Below are 22,554 nucleotides of genomic sequence, written 5' to 3'. Positions count from 1 at the left end.
GCTCAGGGCCAATCTTCCTCACAAAAAAATGAATAATAATAAAAAAATAAACATACACCTAGACAAATTGTATTAAAATTACAAAGTGTCAAAGGTAAAGTGAAAATTGTACAATCTGTCTAGCATAGAGGAAATAAAGATTCCTCATCTGGGAACCACTGTTAGACTGACAGCATAAATCTCATTAGGGACAACAAATGCCTGAAGAACTAATATATTACAACTAAGCTATTATGTAACAATGAGAATGAGATAGAACAATATGAGACATGGAAAAACTAGGAGAGTTTACCACTCACAGATCTTAAGCAAAAAGGAAAACAAGAATGGACTTCAGTTAGAAATAGATTCAGTTCCAGGAGAAATTAATGAGAAACAATGGTGAGCAATGACATTATAAAATATATTGGTAAGCTTAATTTTTCTTGCCAAAAATGGTAGAACTAAAATTTAACACAATAATAAAAACTGAAACAATGGGGCTTATTTAGTGGCTAGTTAAATTCTCTTGGTCAAAAAGATGCTAAACATAAATTCTTAGATTTATGTTCTAAGATTCATGCATTCTTAAATAATTTATTTAGACAAATACTGTGGTTTTGAATGTTTTAAAAAATTACTAGTGATTTCTGAAAAAGTAGAAATCTGTCTACAATTTCCTAATCAGCAGAGAAAACGAATAGACAAAAATCTTTTTCAATCCAGTATAACACAGAAAATAGCAAAGGAAAAAATATATATAAAGCTTAATGTAACAGAAAATCCACATAAGATGATAGAAACACGTGTAGAGTTACAATGTAAAATATAAAAAATGTAACATGGTTAAATTCAGTTTTTATTGTATGTATTATTTTTAAAATTTTTTATTGTGGTAACATTGATTTATAACATTACATAAACGTCAGGTGTACATCATATTTTGATTTCTATATAGACTACATCGTGTTTGCCACCAAAAGTCTAATTGTCATTCGTCACTGTACAAATGTGCCGCTTTACCCCTTTCACCCCTTCCTCACCTCCCTTCCTCTCTGGTAACCACCAATTTGTTCTTTCTATCTGTGTTAAACTCAATTTTTTAGAGTTGTGTTTGTAAGCTAGGGCAAAATTTTTAAAATCCAATTGTATGTAATTTATAAAAGGCATCTAAAACAAAAGCATACAGAAAATTTGAAATAAATGATAGTAAAATATGTATCAGAAAAATACTAACAAAAGAAAGCTGATGTTGTAATGTTGATAAACAGAATATAAGATAAAAATCATACATGGAGATGAAAGAGTCAGTACTACTTAATAAGGGAATAATCCCATCGAGAAGTTTTAAAAATTGTGAATTTGTATACAAATAACAACATAGCTTTAAAATATATAAAGCAAAACTGATAGAATTGTAAGAAATTATTAAAACTAAATCATAATGGGGGATTTTGCCACTCCTTTATTAGAAACTGATGGTTCACAGAAACTGAATATTAAAGGCCATAGCAGATTTGAACAGCAGAATTAACAATTACAATCATGATTTTGTGTGTTTGGATACAGAATCTTGCTTTCAATAGGTGGAGAACATACTTTCCTAGCACAAATGGAACATTCATAAAATTTGACCATGTTCTAGGTCACAAAGGAAATTTACCAGATTTTGAAGAATTATCTCATAAAGACTACAGTTTTGACCACAGTGCAATCAAATTAAAAAACAACAAAAAATAGTAAAAAATAAACGTTTTGACACTTACTAGAGTAATCCTAAATAACTCAATAAAAATGACAAAATATTGAAAACTGAATGACAATAAAAGTACCACTTTTCAAATCTTCTGGAATGTAGCTAAATTGATACTTAAGTCCTTCTGTTTCAAAAATAAGAAATGTGTAAATATAAATGAATTGTGTTCAAATCAAGAAGCTAGAAATAAGCTATTGAATTAACACAAAGAAAGCAAAAGGAAGGTAATGATAAGTGTAAGAGCAAAATTTGTGAAATTGAAAAGTGGGGAAGACATTGAAAACAACAACAAAAAGCTGCCTCTTCGATGAGACTCCCCAAATTGCCAAATATAACAAGATCTATCAAGAGAAAAGACCAATCACCAATAAAGTATTATGCCTTATGTGAATTCATAAAACATATGGGAAACCCTAAAAAAACACATTTGATAAGCAAAAGACTAAGTGGCCTTGGTTTTGAAGAAGTGTTTCAGTATTATTTTTAAAAAGATGAGTAGTCTATTAGAAAAATGGCCAAAAAATATGAATAATCAATTCATAGTAAAACAAAAGCTGCAAATCTGGCCATAAATTTCTGAAAAACGTGTTCTACCTGAATCATACAAAAGTAAAGATATGCAAATAAAAATACCGATAGATAAATATCATTTTTTCTATCATAATGGCGAAAATTTTAAATTTAATAATATCTAGTATTGGTGAATTGAGGAATACATCTCAGTAGATATGGACAAAGTAGTTATAAAATGTGGTTGTCCATGCTCTAAAACAGCAGAATTAACAAGTCTGAGAAAATGACAAAGAAATCTTAGCGAATGAGGTGTAGATGGAAACATCTTTAACCCAGCTTAGAGAAGCAAGGTAACCTGGTAGTTGAAACCAGGGCTCCACAGCCAGACTGCCTAAATTTGATCCTGATTTTCTCTCTTGGTAGTGGGTGACCTTGGAGAGTCACTGTGAACTTCTCTGTGCCTCAATTTTCTCATCTGTTAAGTGGCGACAATAATAGTCCCTACTCATTGGATTGTTATGAGAATCCAATTAGTTAATATTTGTAGAACACTTATAATGGTGCCTTGCACATAGTAAGTACTATGCAATTTATTTTTTAAGTAAATAAATTTCGTAAGGAAAAATCATTTCTAACAGCCATTGTGTTAATTATCAAAACCTTCTCGATGATCTAAGATTAAAAAAATTATATCACTAGACGTTATAGCCTCTGGAGTTATGGGTTCTGATTAGAGTCCTTTGGTTCTCTACTAACTATCTCTAAGAGTAGATTAAAACAGACTTTTGTATGTCGCACTAGTTTTTCTGAAATATTTTAAAGTAAATTGTAGGTGGCATGACACAGACTCAGATATGGATGGAAACTGCGTGTTTAAGCTGAGGTGTCATATACATCAGTAGGGAAGAGATTCCAAAAATAGTACTTATTATCCATAGTGAGAGATACAATTATAACACTCCATATATGATAGCTGCATGTAAATTCTACATGAATTAAAGATCTAAATGTGGACAGCAAAATTTTAAAACTTTGAAAAGAAAATATAAGAGATTAACATTATGACCTTGGGATAAGAAAGAGTTTATTACAATACAAAGAAAAAAATTTTAATAATAATTCTTTTGACTACTATACAATAAAGCTAATGTTTGTTAAAAGACCCTCCCCCAATAAAAAAAAGTGTAATGACAAGCCACTGATTAGGAAGAGATTTACAATGCTCATAATGATGAAGGATTAGTCGTCGGAATGTATCAAAAACTATGCATCATCAAATGAAAGATAAAATTCAGCATTAAAAATGGGCAAATGATTTTAATATGCAACTTACAGAAGTGAAAGCCTGAATGAAGGGGCAATGAAATATGAAAACATGCTTACTTTTAATAGTGATCAGAAAATGAAAATTAAAGCAAGTATCCAAAACAATTATATATATAAATATCTCAGATTGACAAAGATGAAAAAATCAGACAACACTAAATTATTTTCACATTATGTGAAATGGGAATTCTGTTTCCCTGATGGTGAAAGTACAAATTGGTAATACTACTTTGGAGAGCAATTGGCAATATTATATATATATATTCTCCTCTAGCATAATAATTTCGCATTAAAGCATATTCACTGCAGGATAGGAAGTACTAGTGACAAAACAGAAATTAGAAACAAGCTAGTGGCCAAGTTCCCATCTACTGGAGAATGGATAAGCAAATTCTACGTATGCATATAATAGAATATAATATGACACTAAAACTGGATGGATCAGAGCCACAGTAATCAATATAAGTAAATCTCATTAGCACTGTGAATTGAAAAAAATCTAGTAAAAAGTTATACCATTCATGTAAAAATTTAATATACATGAACAATACCAAATATTGTTTTAGATATAAGCATTTGTAGTAAAATTGTAAAAGCATAGTTGGAAGGTAACATGCCAACTTCAGAAGAGCAGTTATCTATGTAGAAAGGCCAGGGGGAATAGATTATAAGGGGTTGATAAACTGTGAAATTCCGTTATGTCGTTGGTGGTGTTTATTTCTTAAAGAAAAGGTTATGGAGGAAATATGGCAAGATGTTAATCCTTGTTAAATCTGGGTGGTGATGACATGGATGTTTGTCTCAAAATATTTTGTTTACTTATTCATTTTAAACACTGAATTGCAAAGTGATTGACAGGAATAGAGGAACAGAACAAAGTCAACGATTAGTTCATCTATGTGTTCACCCAGCCAATTGAAATTTTAATTTTAGTGACTACACCATGAGAATAAGATCACTGTGAAAGGAAGGGAATTGACTCAGATATTCTACCTAGTGCTGCCAGTCTGAGTTGTTTGCTTTGGGTCTGATGTAATTTAATACACAGTGGCAGAAGACTCCTTACTCTACCTGACTTCCCTTTTGTTACTCTGATATGTGATTATAGGAAATATCATGTTACCAAAACTGCCATCCAACTAGAAGCAGAAAATTATTATTCACTTTGTATAGTTAATAAGCTAAATGATTTAAATCAATAATAAATAGAAATAACTTATTTAAATGAACCTAAGCCAATACCTGTATTAGGAATGTGAATATCCAAACTGAATTCTTTCTTTTCACAGCCAACTTGTGGCATGTGAGTTTTTTTTTCCTGTCAGGTTAGTTTTGGAATATGGGAAGAGTTATTGTCTACACTTGTCCACCCACACCCCATCACCCACATAAGCTCTACTATTATATCAATTGAATATCTTTATCAGACATTATGCGTATGCTATTGGTACAAAAATGATTTTTCAGAGTGTTTCTGTCTTTACTTGGAAAACATGTTGTCACACAGTGGTCACTGGAATGAAATGTCATTTAATTTGATAGTTCAATTATTTATGTCCTAATGCTACTAAGTAAGTTAATTATATAGGCATAACACTCTACCTCTCTTCTATTTTCTACTGTTTTTCTCTAAGTAAGAAGTTTGAAGTTTAGACAAACTAGGGATAAATCAGAAAACTCTCACTGTTGTACATACTTAAAAAAGAAAACCATAATAATTAAAATATGAAAGATTTAAATTTCATATCTTTGAAATGATACTTGTTTTTTCCATTCTAATTACAACTCCTCAAAAATGAAAAAAGAATTGAAATAATGCCTCTGGTAGTTGACACAGTGCAATTGAAATGAATTGGAATGAAACGTTTTTCAGGAGCAAGAAAACCAGTTACCCAGGAGGAATGGGAAAGTCAATACTAGCAAAATACGTTTTACTTTAGGATCAGAGCAATTTAAAATAAATACGTACTGGTTTCCTAGGCAAGGAGGAGCCAAGGGAAGGGGGATGTGTCTTTAAACTTCCAATCTGATAGTTTTCTTAAAAAATTGAACTTTTCTTGGCAGGTTTAGATCCCGATAAGCATCTTGGAAAAACCCTGGATCAAATGGAGCCTTATCTTGTCGAGGTAAAAATTTATACTATTTCTCGAAATATAGGCATCTAAAGGAGGAGAAAAATAGTACCATGATATAATGACTGTAAAATTAATTTTATTTAAAAGAAAACTCAAATACATTCATGATATAGTTTTATGAAAAAATTAAACTTCTAATGGATATAAAAATGTTTGTTTAATTATGAAAATTATTACCAGCTTGTTGACCCGAATAAAAGAGTAAGTAAGCTATACTAAGAGGAAATTGTTCTGTCAGAAAGTTTACTTTCATTAAAATGGGCATTGTATTCTACATAAAAATTCCTCTACTTCTAAGGTATCTTATAGTCTCCGTGATCAGATGCTTCTCCATCAGAAATGTGAGTGGAAACTTCCTTTAGAGATTATTGAATCTAACCTCTTCTTTTTTACCAATTAGGAAATTAACTTGCCCAGTAGTAACAAATTATCCCAAGGTTTCAGGTTACAATTGTTTAACCCTTATCATTGTCAAATCCTAAATTTATTCTGAACACTCAAGACTTACTTATTTTCACTCTCTTCTATTAATTATTGTATTTTATTAGAGTCTGAGGACAAATATTTATAAGTGTGGCAAGGCTAAATTAACTAAAATAGTGTGATTATTAGAGGTTTTTTATTCCACAATCTTGAAGGAAAAAAAATCACTCTACTTCTGTGAAAGAACTGAACTCCACTAATAAGTTATCGTTTTCCCCTCCCATGCTTTTAATCCATCAGCATCATCTCTGGACATGGTTAATACCGTTGCTGTGGTATGAACTGTTAGCAGTTACATTCTTCACTAACTTTATCGGTTTCACATTTTCTTTTAGAGTTATTTGTATGTGATTATTTTATGGTTTATCAATATGTACCAAATGCTTAGAAATCCCTGAAATGTTAATTCCTTCTTTCATTAAGCATTATTAAGCGCCTAATATGTGCCAGGCAAATAGTAAAGATTAGAATAAAGATGAAATGATTATATAAATGTGACAAATTATATTTGATTTCTAGATAATTTCGTGTCATTTGTTTAAGTCTATCTAATGAACACAGTTGCTTTCCTTGCCCCTCCGATAGGACTCTTTCCACTGCAATTCGTTCTATGGCCAACATTATTTCTATGTTCACATGTGTTCACTACCGTCAGACTAAATTTTGCTTCTGCAAAAACGGTGTAGATTAATAACGAAATTAAATTTCTGGGGGTGAAAGAAAGAGAGCTTCAGAAATGAGAGACTGGGACTGAGGCAAAATAGCTTTTTGCAAGCTGCTTCTAAAATTTGAAGTGATGAGTTGAGGTTTCAAGCGTGTAGAGATTCTTTGTAGAAAAGGGAAATAAGCTTTTGGAGTTACCATGATGTTGATTATGAATTAATGCGGGTATTATCACGGGATGTTTAAACACAAAAATGCTGAAGTCATTTTATTCAACTCTTGCAAGTTCCTCAACATGACCTGGAAATCTATTTCTCTAGAAAAATTCTCTACCCATTCTCCACAGTGACTATTTCACTGTTTCTCTGCTCTCCTCAGAGAGTGAGTATCCCGCATACCTCCCTGCTCTGCTCCCCTGTTCTGCATGCATTCTCTCTCCTTCATGCAGGTAATCCAGTCTGCCTGGAGTCTTAACTCAGAGCTGAGTCTGTGAGGTTTTCTTGCTGAAATAAGCCTCCTTTGAGTTGCCATTTTCTTCTTTGCCTCCAAATAGGTGACCCTTCTCATGCTATATTTTATTTTTCTCTTAAATAATGTTTATTATAAAAGTAAGGCATGTAGTATGTAAAAAATAAATTTAAACACTATCAAGTAATGAAAAGTCTTGAGTGACTCCAAGCCTCCAGTTTATCTGTCCTTTCTCAGAGCACTCACTCCTTTCTGTTCGAATTTCTCTCTTCAAAAACATTTTTTGCATATGTAAATATACATTCATGTGTTTATCCACTTTTACCTAAATTGGGGCATGCTATGCACATAATTCTCCATTTTCCATTTTAACACATAGAAATCCAGGTCATTTGTTTCCACAGCATCATTGTGTTCTATTACATGATAATAGATTGACCTATTCTTTGCTGATGAACTTTATTCTTTACTGATTTCTTTCATTTTAAAATATTTTGCTATTACAAATAATGCTAGACTTAACGTTATTTACGTGTATTTTGGGGCATGTATGAGTTTATCTGTAGTATAAAATCCTAGAATGGAAATGCTGAGTCAGAGGTATTATGTATATTTTTAATTTTAACAGATATTGAAGATGTCCGTTTCCAGCTATGGTGGAATAACTTGCATCAACTTTCCCAATACAAACAACCAGAAAGTTATATGAAATTAAAACAACAATAATGTTGGAAGGCGTTAAAGAGTTATAAAAACTGATATAATTTGAGGGGCCAGAATTCCAGTGAGAATGGAAGCCCTGAGCATTGGCTCTTTTCGCTTCAAGGTGTTTTCTAGTTCAAAAATTGTACAGAGATGCTAAGAAGCTGAGGAGAAGACTCCAGCACAGATGCTGACTGGGGCTTTCAGCAGCTTCACAGGGCTAGGGAGACAAAAATTCGATTTCAGGACAAACCAAAGTGGAATGGACCTGGTTAACCCTCCCATTTTTCAAGTGGACTCCTGAATGAGCTATTCATTAGGAGTAAAGGTGAACTAGAAATAGCCCACCCCTTGCAAATACTTATATCCAACTTCAAATCTTATCAATCCTAGACTGAATTAAAGTGATTGGATCCTACTCTTTTTGCCTGTTTTTCTCTGGAGAAAGATAACATGATTCAGAGCCTTAGATTATCTCTAAATTATTCTGTATACAATTTTCAGCAGGCAATCAAAAATTATCAAGCATATTAGGCAGACCTGATGAGATAACTGAAACCAAGAGAAAAACACACAATAGAAACAGCCCCAAAGCATATCCATGTAATCAAATTAACAGATTTAGACTTTTAAAGGGCTATGGCATTGGGTGAGCAGGTGAACTATTTTATGGGAGATTTGGATTCTATGTAAAAGAATCCAATAGAATTCTAGAACTTAAAAATATAATACCTGAAATTAAGAACACAATACATGGGTTTACCAGTCAATTTGATACAGCTGTGAAGACAATTAAAGAATTGGAAGATAGGGTGATATAAAGTATCCAGACTGAAACACAAAGAGAACACGATGGAAAAAAGAGAAAAGAATCTAAGAGATTTAAGGGAGAGAAGTTTATTATACAGGTAATTGGAGTTGCAGGGGTGGAGGAGAGAGGAAAGAACAGAAGCAGTGTTTGAAGAGATTTTGCTATAGGACCTAGCTATGGTTATTTTGCTGATTTTGACAAGTAGCTTCTCAGGATGGTAAAATTGCTCTAAAGAGGAAGAATGAATATTAATGGGCACAATATGCACATTTTATAAATTTTTATTTTATTGTTTTTTTGTGAGGAAGATTGTCACTGAGCTACCGTCTGTGCTGATCTTCCTCTACTTTATGTGGGATGCTGCCACAGTGTGGCTTGATGAGCACTGCTAGGTCTGCCCCTAGGATCCGAACCTGTAAACCCCGGGCCACCAAAGCGGAGTGGGTGAACTTAACCACTATGCCACTAGGCCAGCCCCACAATATGTACATTTTAAACAGGAATTCTTTTTTCCTGATAGTTAGATAAAAGTATGCAAATCAATCTGAGTGTCTTTTTCTCTGGCTTTTGCATAGTCTAGTCTGTGTGTACATGAACTCTCCATAAAATGAGTGCTTAATAAATTTTTATACAGTTAGCAATTTGTTTCTCACCTCATTCACAACAGTTATCTGACACAACCGAGATTTTAACTCACACTAACCAAGTTTTTTGCCTTCTTCTTTTTGCCTTTCATTTTTGCATATGCTCATAAAGGAGACTCAAATCTTTGCCTGATGTACTCAGAATACAGTGATTCTAATAGGAAAGCAAATGAATCATCTGTCAAACTCTGTCTTCTTTCTGCATTTAAAGGTTACGTTTGTTTTTTCTTTGGACTCTATCTTCTGCATCATTGCCTAAGACAAATCAGATTTTAAGGAATGCCTGTGTCTGCTTATCTTTATGCGTAATGTGATTAACCTCATTAAGTGAGATAAGCGATCAACCACATATTCATTTTTCAACTTGTTGGCATAACTCTCATGAATAGTCAGGGGATCCAAAAGAAGGGGAGAAAACAGACAAACTTTGAACTTGTAGGGGTGGGAGAGAAAAGGGTTAGCTAGAGGAACCTGTTTTGTTCACCCGTCTCAAAGCCCCTGGGCCACCTCTTGTGTAATGTTGGTGGACGTGACTTGTTAACTGTAGTAAATCAATTTAGCTAATATATTAATCCTTCAATATATTACTGTATCCAAGAGAATAATGTTTATTTTTAAGATGGCACCTGAGCCAACAACTGTTGCCAATCTTCTTTTTTTTTTCTCCCCAAATCCCCCCCATACATGGTTGCATATTTTAGTTGTGGGTCCTTCTAGTTGTGGCATGTGGGACGCCACTTCAGCATCGCCTGACGAACAGTTCCATGTCCACGCCCAGGATCTGAACCAGGGAAACCCTAGGCTGCCGAAGTGGAGAGCGCAAACTTAACCACTCAGCCATAGGGCCGGCCCCTGAGAATATTTTTTAATTAAGGGAATTTTTGCATATTATAATACTTTCCCTTGCAGAAATTAATACTGTGAAAATTACAGAGAGGTTGGTGGCAGAGGTGGTGGAGAGAATATGATATCGTTGGGCAAGAGTCCTTATCATAGTTCGTTCAGATTTCATAGGCTAAGACGCAGTGTAGGACAGCAACCAGCAAGTTACTTCTGTACCCAGGAGCCCACGTGTGAACCCTGACTCTACTGCTTACCTGAAACCTTGATCTAACCAGTTTCCCGTGTATAAAGTGGAAGTAATAACAATGGAATGATACATAGGGTGTTTAACTCAGTATCTGGCACATTCTAAGTGCTCAATAAATATTAGCAATGTCTGCTATTATGAGTAAAATTCGCCATTACTGAAGAATAATTCTGAAACTTTTCTGCTTTATAAAATACACTGGGTAGATTCCAGTCTCCTGTCTTGAAATGAAGGCATGCCGCAGTTTGGTTTTTTTTTTTCTCCCTGGGAATTGAGCAGGAAAAATGGCTTAGAGGTCTCAGAATGTTGTGTGCACACATTAGCTGAATCCCTCTATTTTTATTATATTACCTCTGCCCTCAGCTGTGTCTCATTTCTCCCAGGTCAGTTCCTCTGTTTCACTTCTGTTCACAGAAGAAACTTCCAGTGTTCAGCCAGGGTGGAGGAGAGGCCGTTGCCAGTCTAGAGGGAAGGGATCTGGGGATCTGACGGCTTAGTAAACAGACTGCCAATCAATCCTTTTTATTTTGGTGCCCTTTTCATTTCTCCTTCGCTTCCAGAGGTACCTGGTGTCACCAGTTCCTCACCCTGTTGCTTTAGAGGAAGGGAGTTATTCTACTGTGTACATTGGGTTGGTCCTTAGTACATCCTACCATTGGCCTAGGGCTAAATTCTACTAAATCAGTTACTTCTGTCACCTCCTGTCTTCTATTCTCCATCTAAGTGAGTTTATGCCTTTTTATGAAATACCTTCCATTAAGCTTTTAGAAGGGAGTGAGAATAGGTGCATGAATTCACTCCACGATCTTTACCAGCAATAGTTACTCCTTAATCAAGAGACTTCTTAAGATCATCTAAGTAAAAATTATCTGCTAGATGGAGGAGTGAAACCATATTGTATAAAAAATTGTTAGCATGTAGATTTGGTTGCTTTTTCCAAGTCTGTTCACATGGAATTGGGAAATCTGACTTCTAGCCTTGAGTCAAAGGTAAGCAGATATGTATTGACTATTTAAGAAATATACCACTCTGATGGATCTTATAAGAGCTAAACAGGAAAAGTGTAATGCAGATTTCAAGCTTAAAGCTCTGTTTCAAGCTCTGTTCTGTATGAATAAACTTGTCTTCCTTATGAGTTTGACAGAAGCACAATTTGCAATCCCAGCTACCTATCATTTAAACAAAAAGCAGAAGAGAAAGAGAATTTCACCAGAGTTGATTTGATGTGGTGGTTGAGAGAGACAGAATTTTTTTTTCTGTTGGGGAAGATTAGCCCTGAGCTAACATCTGTGCCAATCTTCCTCCATGATATATATGCGGGTCACCACCACAGCATGGCTGATGAATGGTGTAGGTCCACACCAAGGGTCTGAACCCACGAACCCAGTTCACCGAAGCAAGTACACAAAACTTAATCATTATGTCATGGGGCTGGCCCCGAGAAAGACAGAATCTTAAGCCTTGTTCTCTGCAGTGCCAACTTTATGGAAAAGAACACCTTTAACTCACCTTGAAAGTTAAGAGAAGGCAGAACATCTTTGACAGGAGATTTAGAATTTTGAACATAACAGAGTTGGAAGGATATATGGAATTTTATGGTTGAGATGTCCAAAGACTTATAAATATAAATTACAAAGTATATTAAAATGTACTCTAAGAAAGTAAAAAATATGTACCACAGGATTTCAAAGAAAAAAATTAGATGTTGTTGAGAGACTTCTGAGTAGGTTCAGAGATAAATTGACAGCCATACTGGGCTTAAAAGATAAGATTTTTGGGGCCAGCCCCATGGCCAAGTGGTTAAGTTCGCGCGCTCCGCTGCAGGCGGCCCAGTGTTTCGTCACTTCAAATCCTGGGCACAGACATGGCACCGCTCATCGAGCCACGCTGAGGCAGTGTCCCACATGCCACAACTAGAAGGACCCACAACTAAGAATATACAATTGTGTACCAGGGGGCTTTGGGAAGAAAAAAGGAAAAAACTAAAATCTTTAAAAAAGAAAGATAAGATTTTTGACTGGCTAGGTTGTTTGGAGTATGTTTTGATTTTGAGTATTGGGAGATGAAAAAGGAAGTTGAAGCCAGATAGCAAGGGACGTTGAATACTGAAGTGAGGTTTTAATTATTAAAGTATGAGAAGTAACTGAAAGTTTTAGAGGAAAGGAGTAAAATTCTAAAAGGTATGCTTTCAGTAATTTGACCTGGCAGTAATGTCCATTGATTGTTGTATTAAAAGAGAAGAGTGACGGTCCTCCATAATTAGTGGCTGTTCCAATATATGACCTTGAATGTGTCCCTCACATTTCTCTGAGTGTGTATGATAGATGAACTCTTCATTGCTGGTGTCATGTGCTACTAATTGAATTAAATAATCAGTATTTGTAAGGACTTCTTATGTGTCCAGTTTTATGCTAACTGCTATAAGCGGTACAAAATAAGTCAAAGATTGGGCATTTTCATGGAATATAGAGTCTAGCAAGTCAGGGTGAGGACTGTAATAACTTGGATCAGATAAAGCCAAACTGATATTTACTATAAATGCAACTGGGAACTAAAAGGTAGAAGATGGCCACATGATCTAGGAAAGCTGAGGATGATATCGTGGAAGGGTTAGCACTTCAACTAATTTGAAGGGTAGGTGAAGTTTACGTGGCTGGTGACAAGAAAGTTAATCAAAATGAATGAAGATTCCTTGGTAAGAAGACACGTAGGGACAATGAAGAACTTGGTTTAAATGAAACTAAGAGCTGGTGTTGGTAGATTAATAAGAAACAGATGTGGTGGGAATGTAGGATCCAATCACAAAGGACCTTGAGAAATGGGCCAGGTGATTTGGGGTAAGAAATAATGAGATATAAAAGGCTCATGAGCAGAGATTAATATTATGAAAAGATATCTCAGAAAATTTAGTCTGGCAGCACTATTCATGGATTGAGAGTAGAAGAAATTGGAAATGAAAAAGAGTCTAAGATGCTGTTATAGGAAACAGATGTGAGGGCTTGGAGTATAAAACTGCTGACAGTAGGAATGGAGAGATGGAACAAAACTGAAATAAAGATTTTGATGGAAAAATGAAAAGAAATTGGTGCCAAATTGCCAGAAGCTGGAAAAGAAAGAATCAAAGATTAGTCCACACATAATGATGAGGAGATTGGAAGCACATATTTTTGCAAAGGAGAGAAGAGTTGAGAAAAAAACATGATAAATTTGATCTTAAATATACTAAGTTTAAAATTATAACATAGAAACCAAAGACATATGTTTTTAAACTATGAGATTGGAGCATAATTGAGTTGTTCAGACTAAAGGCTAAGGTTTGTTATTTATCAGCACATTTTAGTGTCAGGATATGACTTTAAATTCTGGTTTTGTTTAGTTCTAAGCTGCATAACCTTTGCAAATCCATCTAGTTTTCACCCCTGGAAAAGGGAAAAAATAAAATTAGTAGCCATTTTATTGAGTGTGTATACACTCATAATGTGCTATACAGTACACTGGGCTTTTCTTTTAGATGATTTTATTCCTGAAAACAGTTCTACTACATGGCAGGTACTGTTGTCATCTCCATTTTACAGATCAGCAATCTGAGGCTCAGTGAGCTTGCATGAGCTAAGATTGAAAAGCTAGAAAGTGACAGGGCTGGATTTGAACCAAGGATTGTCTGTCTCCAAAGCTGCTGCTCTTCACCAATTATGCAGTGCTGCTTCTACTGTGCCTCCCTCCCATATGTGCCTCCCTACCGTAAGTCCTTTACCAACTCTTACAGTTAAGCTGTGTATTTATTAAGTGCTTCCTAAGTGCCTTACTCTGTGCTAAGTACTTTTTATGCATTGTTTTATTTAATCATCTAACAATCCTATGAGGCTGCTACTATTAATGTTTATATTCCTCAGACGAGGAATCACTTAGACAGTGAGTTATTTTTCCAAAGTCACATAGTTAAATAGCAGAACTGCAATTTATGCAGCAATTCTATCTGATTTCAGAGCCTATATTCTTTTTCATTCTTGAAAGTCATTTTGAGGATTAAATAAGATTATTATATCATTTTCTTAACTTTAAGGCATGAAGCAAATAGCCTTTGATTAGTAGTGATAGTGTTAGTATTAGCAACCTCAGAATAGCATGAAGGTGATGGTTGAAGCTGGGGAGTACATGAACTCTCCGAGGGAATAAATTGATAGAAAAGAACCTATTATGGAGAGAATCATGGGAGATATTTGTAATTTAGAACTAGCAGAAGGGAAAGGAGTCAGAAAAGCATAAAAATCGCTTAGAAAATACAGTAGCATGGAAGCCTGAGGAAAAAAATTCACAAAGATTTGAGACATCAGTGGTATCAAATGCCACATAAAATTTGAAAAGGATAGGTCATTGTACTCTCCCAGCAAACTGCTACTCATGCTGAGATACCAGGAAACAGAACCTCCATCCCTCCAGTTTCCCAATGTAGAAAGCTGGGAATTTTCCTTGAATATCTTTTTTAACTTTCTTCTTCCCTCCATTCACCTAATCACTTATTTCAACCTCCTAAAAATCTCTCTCAAAATATCTTCCCTCTCCTCCCCATCCTCACTCTTAATTCCCCAGTTCAGAAAGTCTCACTTCCTGCCTAGATTCCTCCAGCAACTTCTCAGTTGTTTTTGCTTCTTGACTTACTTCCCTCCAGCCCATAGTCTATTGTGCAGCCAAAATGATGTTTTTAAAAGACGCATGCAGTCAGGTCAGTTTTCTGCTTAAAAACTATCCATGGTGACGTCAGCAACATGGCAGAGTAAGCTGTTCTGTTTGTCTCTCCTGCTTCGAACTACATCTAAATGGACATTCGTTACTCAGCGGAGGACACCCAGCACATCAGGACACCTAAGAGACCTGTGCAGATATACATCTGAAGGTGGTTGGACTACCCCTGGGGAGATGGTGGAGATAGGTGAGCACTCTCCGGCCCCCAGCAGCCATGTACATATGTGTGACTGCTGTCCTGGCTGGAGTGTCCATAGCACCAGTGTGGCACCAAGGGTGGCAGCATGCCGTGGCAACCCTGCTGACAGCAACCCTGAGCCCCCATGTGATCACTTTATTATCTGATGGGAGAGCCCATGGTCCCACCACAGTCCCCAGGAGTGGCCCAGGCTTGGACCCAGTGGGGAGTCCCCACCCACCATGCATAATGGTTGGTGCAACCTAGGAGGAGACAGTGGCAAATCTGCAGGCCCAGGCAAATGAGTTCCCAACTGCTGCGAATGCTCATAATTCTGCTGCGGCCCCAAAAGGGGGAGTGCATCTTGGCAAGACTGTGAGAGCAGACAGCGGCAGCCCTGAGCCTTCATGTGATCACCTACTCATCAGGTGGGGGAGCCCACAATACTGCTGCAGTCCCAGGGAGTGGCTCTGGCTTGGACCCAGTGGGGAGGCCCTGCCCACCAAGTATAACAGCTAATGTGACCAACGAGGAGATGGTGGCAGATCTGTGGGCCTGGGTGAATGAGTTCTCGGCTGCTGTGAACACCCATAGTACCACTTCAGCCCCAACGGAGGGAGCGTGTCTGGGCAGGACCATACAAGCAGGCAGCAGCAGCCTGGAGCCCCTGCATGATCACTTTCCCATTCAGTGGGAGAGCCCTCAGGGCTGCAGCAGTCCCAAGGAGTGGCCCAGGCTTAGACAGGCACAGCTGATAGGGATCACAATGGGCTCAGAAAACACAGCTCCTGCACACCACCCCCATGGTGGCAGGTGTAATTTGTGACCAGATACTATCACATGTGAAGGCACAAATCCACCCCATCAAATAGTATGATGGAGTATATTAATACTCCAGACCAGAAGGAAAAATACAAACACCCAGAAATCAATCCTGAAGGCACAGAAATCTACAATCTAAATGAGGGAGAAATCAAAATAGCTGCCAAAAAAACCCTCAACAAGTTAGAAGAGAACTCAGAAAGACAATTCAAGGAAATCAGGAACAAAATTAGTGAACAAAGGGAATTCTTCACAAAGGAGATTGAAATGATAAAGAAAAAACAATCAGAAATGTTGGAATTGAAAAACACCATGAATAAGATAAAGAAAAATCTGGAGTCCTTAAATAATGGAGCTGATTTTATGGAGAATAGAATTAGGAATTCAGAGGGTAGCAATATAGAAATTCTTCAGGTGGAGAGAGAGAACTAAGACTAAAATGAAATGAAGAAATTCTCTGAGAAGTAGCTGACTCAATTAGGAAATACAAAATGAGGATTATAGGTATTTCAGAGGGAGAAAGGAGCAGAGAGCTTGTTCAAAGAAATAATAGCGGAGAATTTCCCAAACCTGAGCAAGGAGCTGGAGCTACAAGTAAAAGAAGTTAATGTAATTCCTAATTACGTCAATGTAAAAACACCTTCTGCAAGGCATATATTATTAAAACCAGCAAAAGTTGCAGGCTGGCCATGTGGCCAAATGGTTAAGTTCACACACTCCCACTTCAGTGGCCTGAGGTTTCCAGGTTTAGATCCTGGGCATGGACCTGCACACCATTCATCAAGCCATGCAGTGGCAACATTCCACATAGAAGAACTAGAATGACCTAAAAGTTGGATATACAACTATGTACTAGCTTTGAGGAGATAAAAAATGAGGAACATTGGCAACAAATGTTAGCTCAGGACCAATTTTCCTCCGAAAAGAAAATTTAAGAAAAGCTGGTAAAAGTCAGTGACAAAGAAAAAATATTAAGGACAGCAAGGCAGAAGAAAATAATTTACACAGGAGCCCCTACAGGCTTTCAGTGGATTTCTCATCAGAAACTTTCCAAGCTAAGGAGAGTAGAATGATATATTCAAAGTTCTAAAAGACAGAAACTTTTAGCAGAGAATACTTTATCCAGTGAAAATATCCTTCAGATATGATGGAGAAATAAAAACTTTCCCAGATAAACAAAGGCTGATGGCGTTCATCACCACAAAATGCCCCCCTACGAGATAGAATTAAGAAGGCCCTCATACCTAAAAAAAAAAAAGAAAAAAAGAAAAAAGAGTTTACAGAGCCTTGAACAAGGAGATAAATAGGCAGACAAAATCAAAAAATTGCAACTCTCTATCAGAACAGATTAGCAAACAATTATATCATTAAAGATAAAGAGAAGGAAAATATAAAAAATAAATATCACTTCATTTTAAGAACAAACTCACAACACAAAATGGAATAAGTTGTGACAAGAATAATTTAGAAGGAGAAAAGAAAGGGATGTAATCTGCTTAGACTAAGGGAATAAGAGGCTGTCAGAAACTGGACTATCTCATCTATGAGATATTATATACAATCCTCACAGTAACCACTAAACAAAAAATCAGAACGGAGACCCAAGTGATAAATAAGGAAAAACCATCATAGAAAACCACCAAACTGAATTACAAAATACACAGGAAAAGAAACAAGGGAAATACAGAACAACCATAAAACGTGATAAAATGGCAACATTAAGCCCTCATATATAAATGATCACTCTAAATGTAAATGAATTGAATTCCCCAATCAAAAGACACAGAGTGGCTGAATGGGTTAAAAAACAAGATCCAACAATATGCTACCTCCAGGAAACGCATGTCAGCTTTACAGACAAACACAGGCTCAGAGTGAAGGGATGGAAGACAATACTCCAAGCTAATGGCAAACAAAAAAAGCAGGTGTTGACATACTTATATCAGACAAAGTAGACCTCAAGAAAAAAAGGCAATGAGAGGCAAAGAAGGACAGTATGTAATGATAAAAGGGACACTCCCATCAAGAGGACATAACGCTTATAAAATATATATGCGCCTAACACAGGAACAGCAAAGTACGTACAGCAACTATTAATTGATCTAAAAGGAGATATTAACAGCAACACAGTAATAGTAGGGGACCTTAACACCCCACTTTCTTTTTTTTCTTTTTTCTTTTTCTTATTGCACTAACATTGGATTATAACATTATAAAGCTTTCAGATGTACATCGTAATATATTTCAAATTCTGTGTAGATTACATCATGTTCACCACACAAAAATTAAGTGTAGTCCATCACCTCACATGTGAGCCAAATCACCCCTTTTGCTGTTCCCGCTCCCCCCTTGCCCTATGGTAACCACCAGTCCAATCTCCATTGCTGTGTGTTTCTTTGTCATTGTTTTTATCTTCTACTTATGAGTGAGATCATACGGTATTTGACTTTCTCCCTTTGACTTATTTCACTCAGCATAATATCCTCAAGGACCATTCATGTTGTCACAAATGGCCGGATTTCATCATTTCCTATGACTGAGTAGTATTCCATTGTGCATATATACCACATCTTCTTTATCCATTTGTCCCTTGATGGGCACCTAGGTTGCTTCCAAGTCTTACCTATTGTGAATAATGCTGCAGTGAACATAGGATTGCATGTATCTTTATGCATTTGTGTTTTCATGTTCTTTGGATAAATACTCAGTGGATAACTGGATCATATGGTAGATCTATTCTTGATTTTCTGAGGATACTCCATACTGTTTTCCATGGTGGCTGCACCAGTTTGCACTCCCACCAGCAGTGTACGAGGGTTCCCTTCTCTCTGCATCCTCTCCAACACTTATTGTTTCCTGTCTTGTTAATTATAGCCATTCTGACTGGAGTGAGGTGATATGTCATTATAGTTTTGATTTGCATTTCCCTGATAGCTAATGATGTTGAGCATCTTTTCATATGCCTGTTGGCCATCTGTGTATCTTCTTTGGAGAAATCTCTGTTCAGCTCTTTTGCCCATTTTTTAATTGGGTTGTTGATTTTTTTGTTGTTGAGATGTATGAGTTCTTTGTATATTTTGGATATTAACCCTTTATCTGATGTATAGTTTGCAAATATCTTCTCCCAATTGTTAGGTTGTCTTTTTGTTTTGTTGATGATTTCTTTTGCTGTGCAGAAGCTTTTTAGTTTGATGTAGACCCATTTGTTCATTTTTTCTTTTGTTTCCCTTGCACTGTCAGTCTTGGTACTTGAAAATATGCTACTAAGACCAATGTCAGAGAGTGTACTGCCTATGTTTTCTTCTAGAAATTTCATGATTCCGGGTCTTACATTCAAGTCTTTAATCCATTTTGAGTTGATTTTAGTGAAAGATGCAAGCTAATAGTCTATTTTCATTCTTTTGCATGTCACTGTCCAGTTTTCCCAACACTATTTATTGAAGAGACTCTCCTGTCTCCATTGTATGGTCTTGGCTCCATTGTCAAATATTAGCTGTCCATAAATATGTGGGTTTATTTCTGGGCTCTTGATTCTGTTCCATTGATCTGTGTGTCTGGTTTTGTGCCAGAACATGCTGTTTTGGTTACTATGGCTTTGCAATATATTGTGAAATCAGGGAGTGTGATACCTCCAGCTTTGTTCTTTTTTCTCAAGAATCCTTTGACTATTCAGGGTCTTTTGTTTTTCTGTATAAATTTTAGGATTCTTTGTTCAATTTCTGTGGAAAATGTTGTTGAAACTTTGAGAGGGATTTCATTGAATCTATAGATTGCTTTAGGAAGTACGGACATTTTAACTATATTAATTCTTCCAATCCAAGAGCACGGAATATCTTTCCATTTCTTTGTGTCTTCTTCGATTTCTTTCAACACTGTTTTATAGTTTTCAGTGTATAGACCTCTCACCTCTTTGGTTAAGTTTATTCCTAGGTATTTTATTCCTTTAGTTGCAATTGTAAATGGGATTATATTTTTAATTTCTCTTTCTGCTACTTCATTGTTAGTGTACCAAAATGCAACTGATTTTTGTATGTTGATTTTGTATCCTGTGACTGACTGTATTCAATTATTGTTTCTAAAAGTTTTTTAGTGGATTCTTTAGGGTTTTGTATATGTAAAATCATGTCGTCTGCAAAGAGTGACAGTTTCACTTCTTTTTCAATATAGATCCATTTTATTTCTTTTCCTTGCCTAATTGCTCTGGCTAGGGCTTCCAATACTATGTTAAATAAGAGTGGTGACAGTGGGCATCCTTGTCCGGTTCCTGTTGTTAGAGGGATAGCTTTCAGTTTTTCTCCATTGAGAGTGATATTTGCTGTGGGGTTGTCATATATGGCCTTTATTATGTTGAGGTATTTTCTTTCTATACCCATTTTATTTAAAGTTTTTATCATAAATGGGTGCCGTATCTCGTCAAATGCTTTTTCTGCATCTATTGAGATGATCATCTGATTTTTATTCTTTGTTTTGTGAATGTGGTGTATCGCATTGACAGATTGCAGATGTTGAACCATCCCTGCATCCCTGGATTGAAACTCACTTGATCATGATGTATGATCTTTTTAATGTATTGTTGTATTCGATTTGCTAGTATTTTGTTGAGGATTTTTGCATCGATGTTCCTCAGTGATATTGGCCTGTAATTTTCTTTTTTGTGTTGTTCTTGTCTGGTTTTGGTATCAGGATAATGTTTGCTTCACAAAATGAGTTAGGAAGCCTCCCCTCCTCTTCAATTTTTTGGAAGAGTTTGAGAATGATAGATATTAAGTCTTCTTTGAATGTTTGGTTGGATTCACCAGGGAAGCCATCTTGTCCTGGACATTTATTTTTTGGGAGGTTTTTGATTGCTGTTTCAATCTCCTTACTGGTGATTGGTCTATTCAAATTCTCTACTTCTTCTTGGTCCAGTTTTGGATGGTTATATGTTTCTAAGGATTTATCCATTTCTTCTAGATTATCCAAGTTGTTGGCGTACAGTTTTTCATAGTATTCTCTTATTATCTTTTGTATTTCTGAGGTGTCCATTGTAATCTCTCCTCTTTCATTTCTGATTTTATTTATTTGAACCTTCTCTCTTTTTTTCTTGGTGAGTTTGGCTAAGGGCTTGACAATTTTGTTTGTCTTTTCAAAGAACCAGCTCTGGGTTTCATTAATTTTTTCTGTTGTTTTTTTAGTCCCTATTTCGTTTATTTCTGCTCTGATTTTTGTTATTTCCTTCCTTCTGCTGATTTGGGGCTTTGTTTGTTCTTCTTTTTCCAGTATCTTTAGATGCGCTTTTAGATTGTTTATTTGGGAGTTTTCTCCTTTGTTGAGGTAAGCCTGAATTGCTATAAACTTCACTCTTAGAACTGCTTTTGCTGTATGCCATAGATTTTGGCATGTTGTATTTTCATTTTCATTTGTCTCCAGGAATTTTTTGATTTCTCCACTGACCCAGTCATTGTTCAGTAGCATTTTGTTTAATCTCCACATTTTTGTGCCTTTTCTGATTTTCTGCCTGTATTTGATTTCTAGTTTCATACCTATGAGGTCAGAAAAGATGCATGGTATTATTTTGATCTTCTTAAATTTATTGAGACTTGTTTTGAGGCCAGTATGTGATCAGTCCTGGAGAATGTTCCATGTGCATTTGAAAAGAATGTGTATTCTGTGGTTTTTGGATGGAATCTTTTATGTATATCCACTAAGTCCATCTGGTCAAATGTGTCGTTTAAAGCCAATGTTTCCTTATTGTTCTTCTCTTTGGATGATCTATCCATTGGTGTAAGTGGAGTGTTGAAGTCCCCTACTATTATTGTGTTACTGTCTATTTCTCCTTTTTGTTTGTTAATAATTGCTTTATATATTTAGGTGTTCCTATGTTGGGTGCATAGAAATTTACAAGTGTTATATCTTCTTGTTGGATTGTTGCCTTTATCATTATGTAGTGCCCTTCTTTGTCTCTTGTTACAGTTCTTGTTTTAAAGTTTGTTTTCTCTGATATGAGTATTGCTACCCCTACTTTCTTTTCTTTCCATTTGCATGGAATATCTTTTTCCATCATTTCACTTTCAGTTTGTGAGTGTCTTTAGGTCTGAAGTGTGTCTCTTGTATGCAGCATATATATGGGTCTTGTTTTTTTTATCCAATTGTCTACCCTCTGCCTTTTGATTGTAGCATTTAAACCATTGACATTTAAGTAGCTATTGGTAAATATGTATTTATTGCCATTTTATTACTTTTTTTCTGGTTGTTTTAGTAG

General features: G+C 35.9%; 1 protein-coding gene and 1 long non-coding RNA gene across 4 annotated transcripts in view; one reads left to right on the top strand and one right to left on the bottom strand.

Moving 5' to 3' along the window:
• LOC124235665 (uncharacterized) overlaps positions 1–22,554 on the bottom strand; it is a 77,088-nt gene that overhangs the window by 4,181 nt on the left and 50,353 nt on the right. For both annotated transcript variants that reach the window (XR_006887539.1, XR_006887540.1), the window contains one exon: positions 5,544–5,735. This is a non-coding gene — a long non-coding RNA (uncharacterized LOC124235665). The remainder of the gene's footprint in view (positions 1–5,543; positions 5,736–22,554) is intronic.
• DPH6 (diphthamine biosynthesis 6) overlaps positions 1–22,554 on the top strand; it is a 170,028-nt gene that overhangs the window by 124,662 nt on the left and 22,812 nt on the right. Inside the window, exons 6-7 of one of the 2 annotated variants that reach the window (XM_046653956.1) lie at positions 5,639–5,700; positions 7,952–8,047. In XM_046653956.1, the coding sequence (XP_046509912.1) occupies positions 5,639–5,700; positions 7,952–8,032 (143 nt within the window). In that variant the 3' untranslated portion in view covers positions 8,033–8,047. Of the gene's footprint in view, positions 1–5,638; positions 5,701–7,951; positions 8,048–22,554 lie in introns of those variants that run through there. The other variant, XM_046653955.1, reaches the window with a different exon arrangement.

The sequence above is a fragment of the Equus quagga genome, chromosome 2 (genome assembly GCF_021613505.1).
Source record: "Equus quagga isolate Etosha38 chromosome 2, UCLA_HA_Equagga_1.0, whole genome shotgun sequence".
NCBI classification, from domain to species: domain Eukaryota; kingdom Metazoa; phylum Chordata; class Mammalia; order Perissodactyla; family Equidae; genus Equus; species Equus quagga.
Note: the sequence above shows the minus strand (reverse complement) of the source record. Positions and strands in the feature narration are given on the sequence as shown.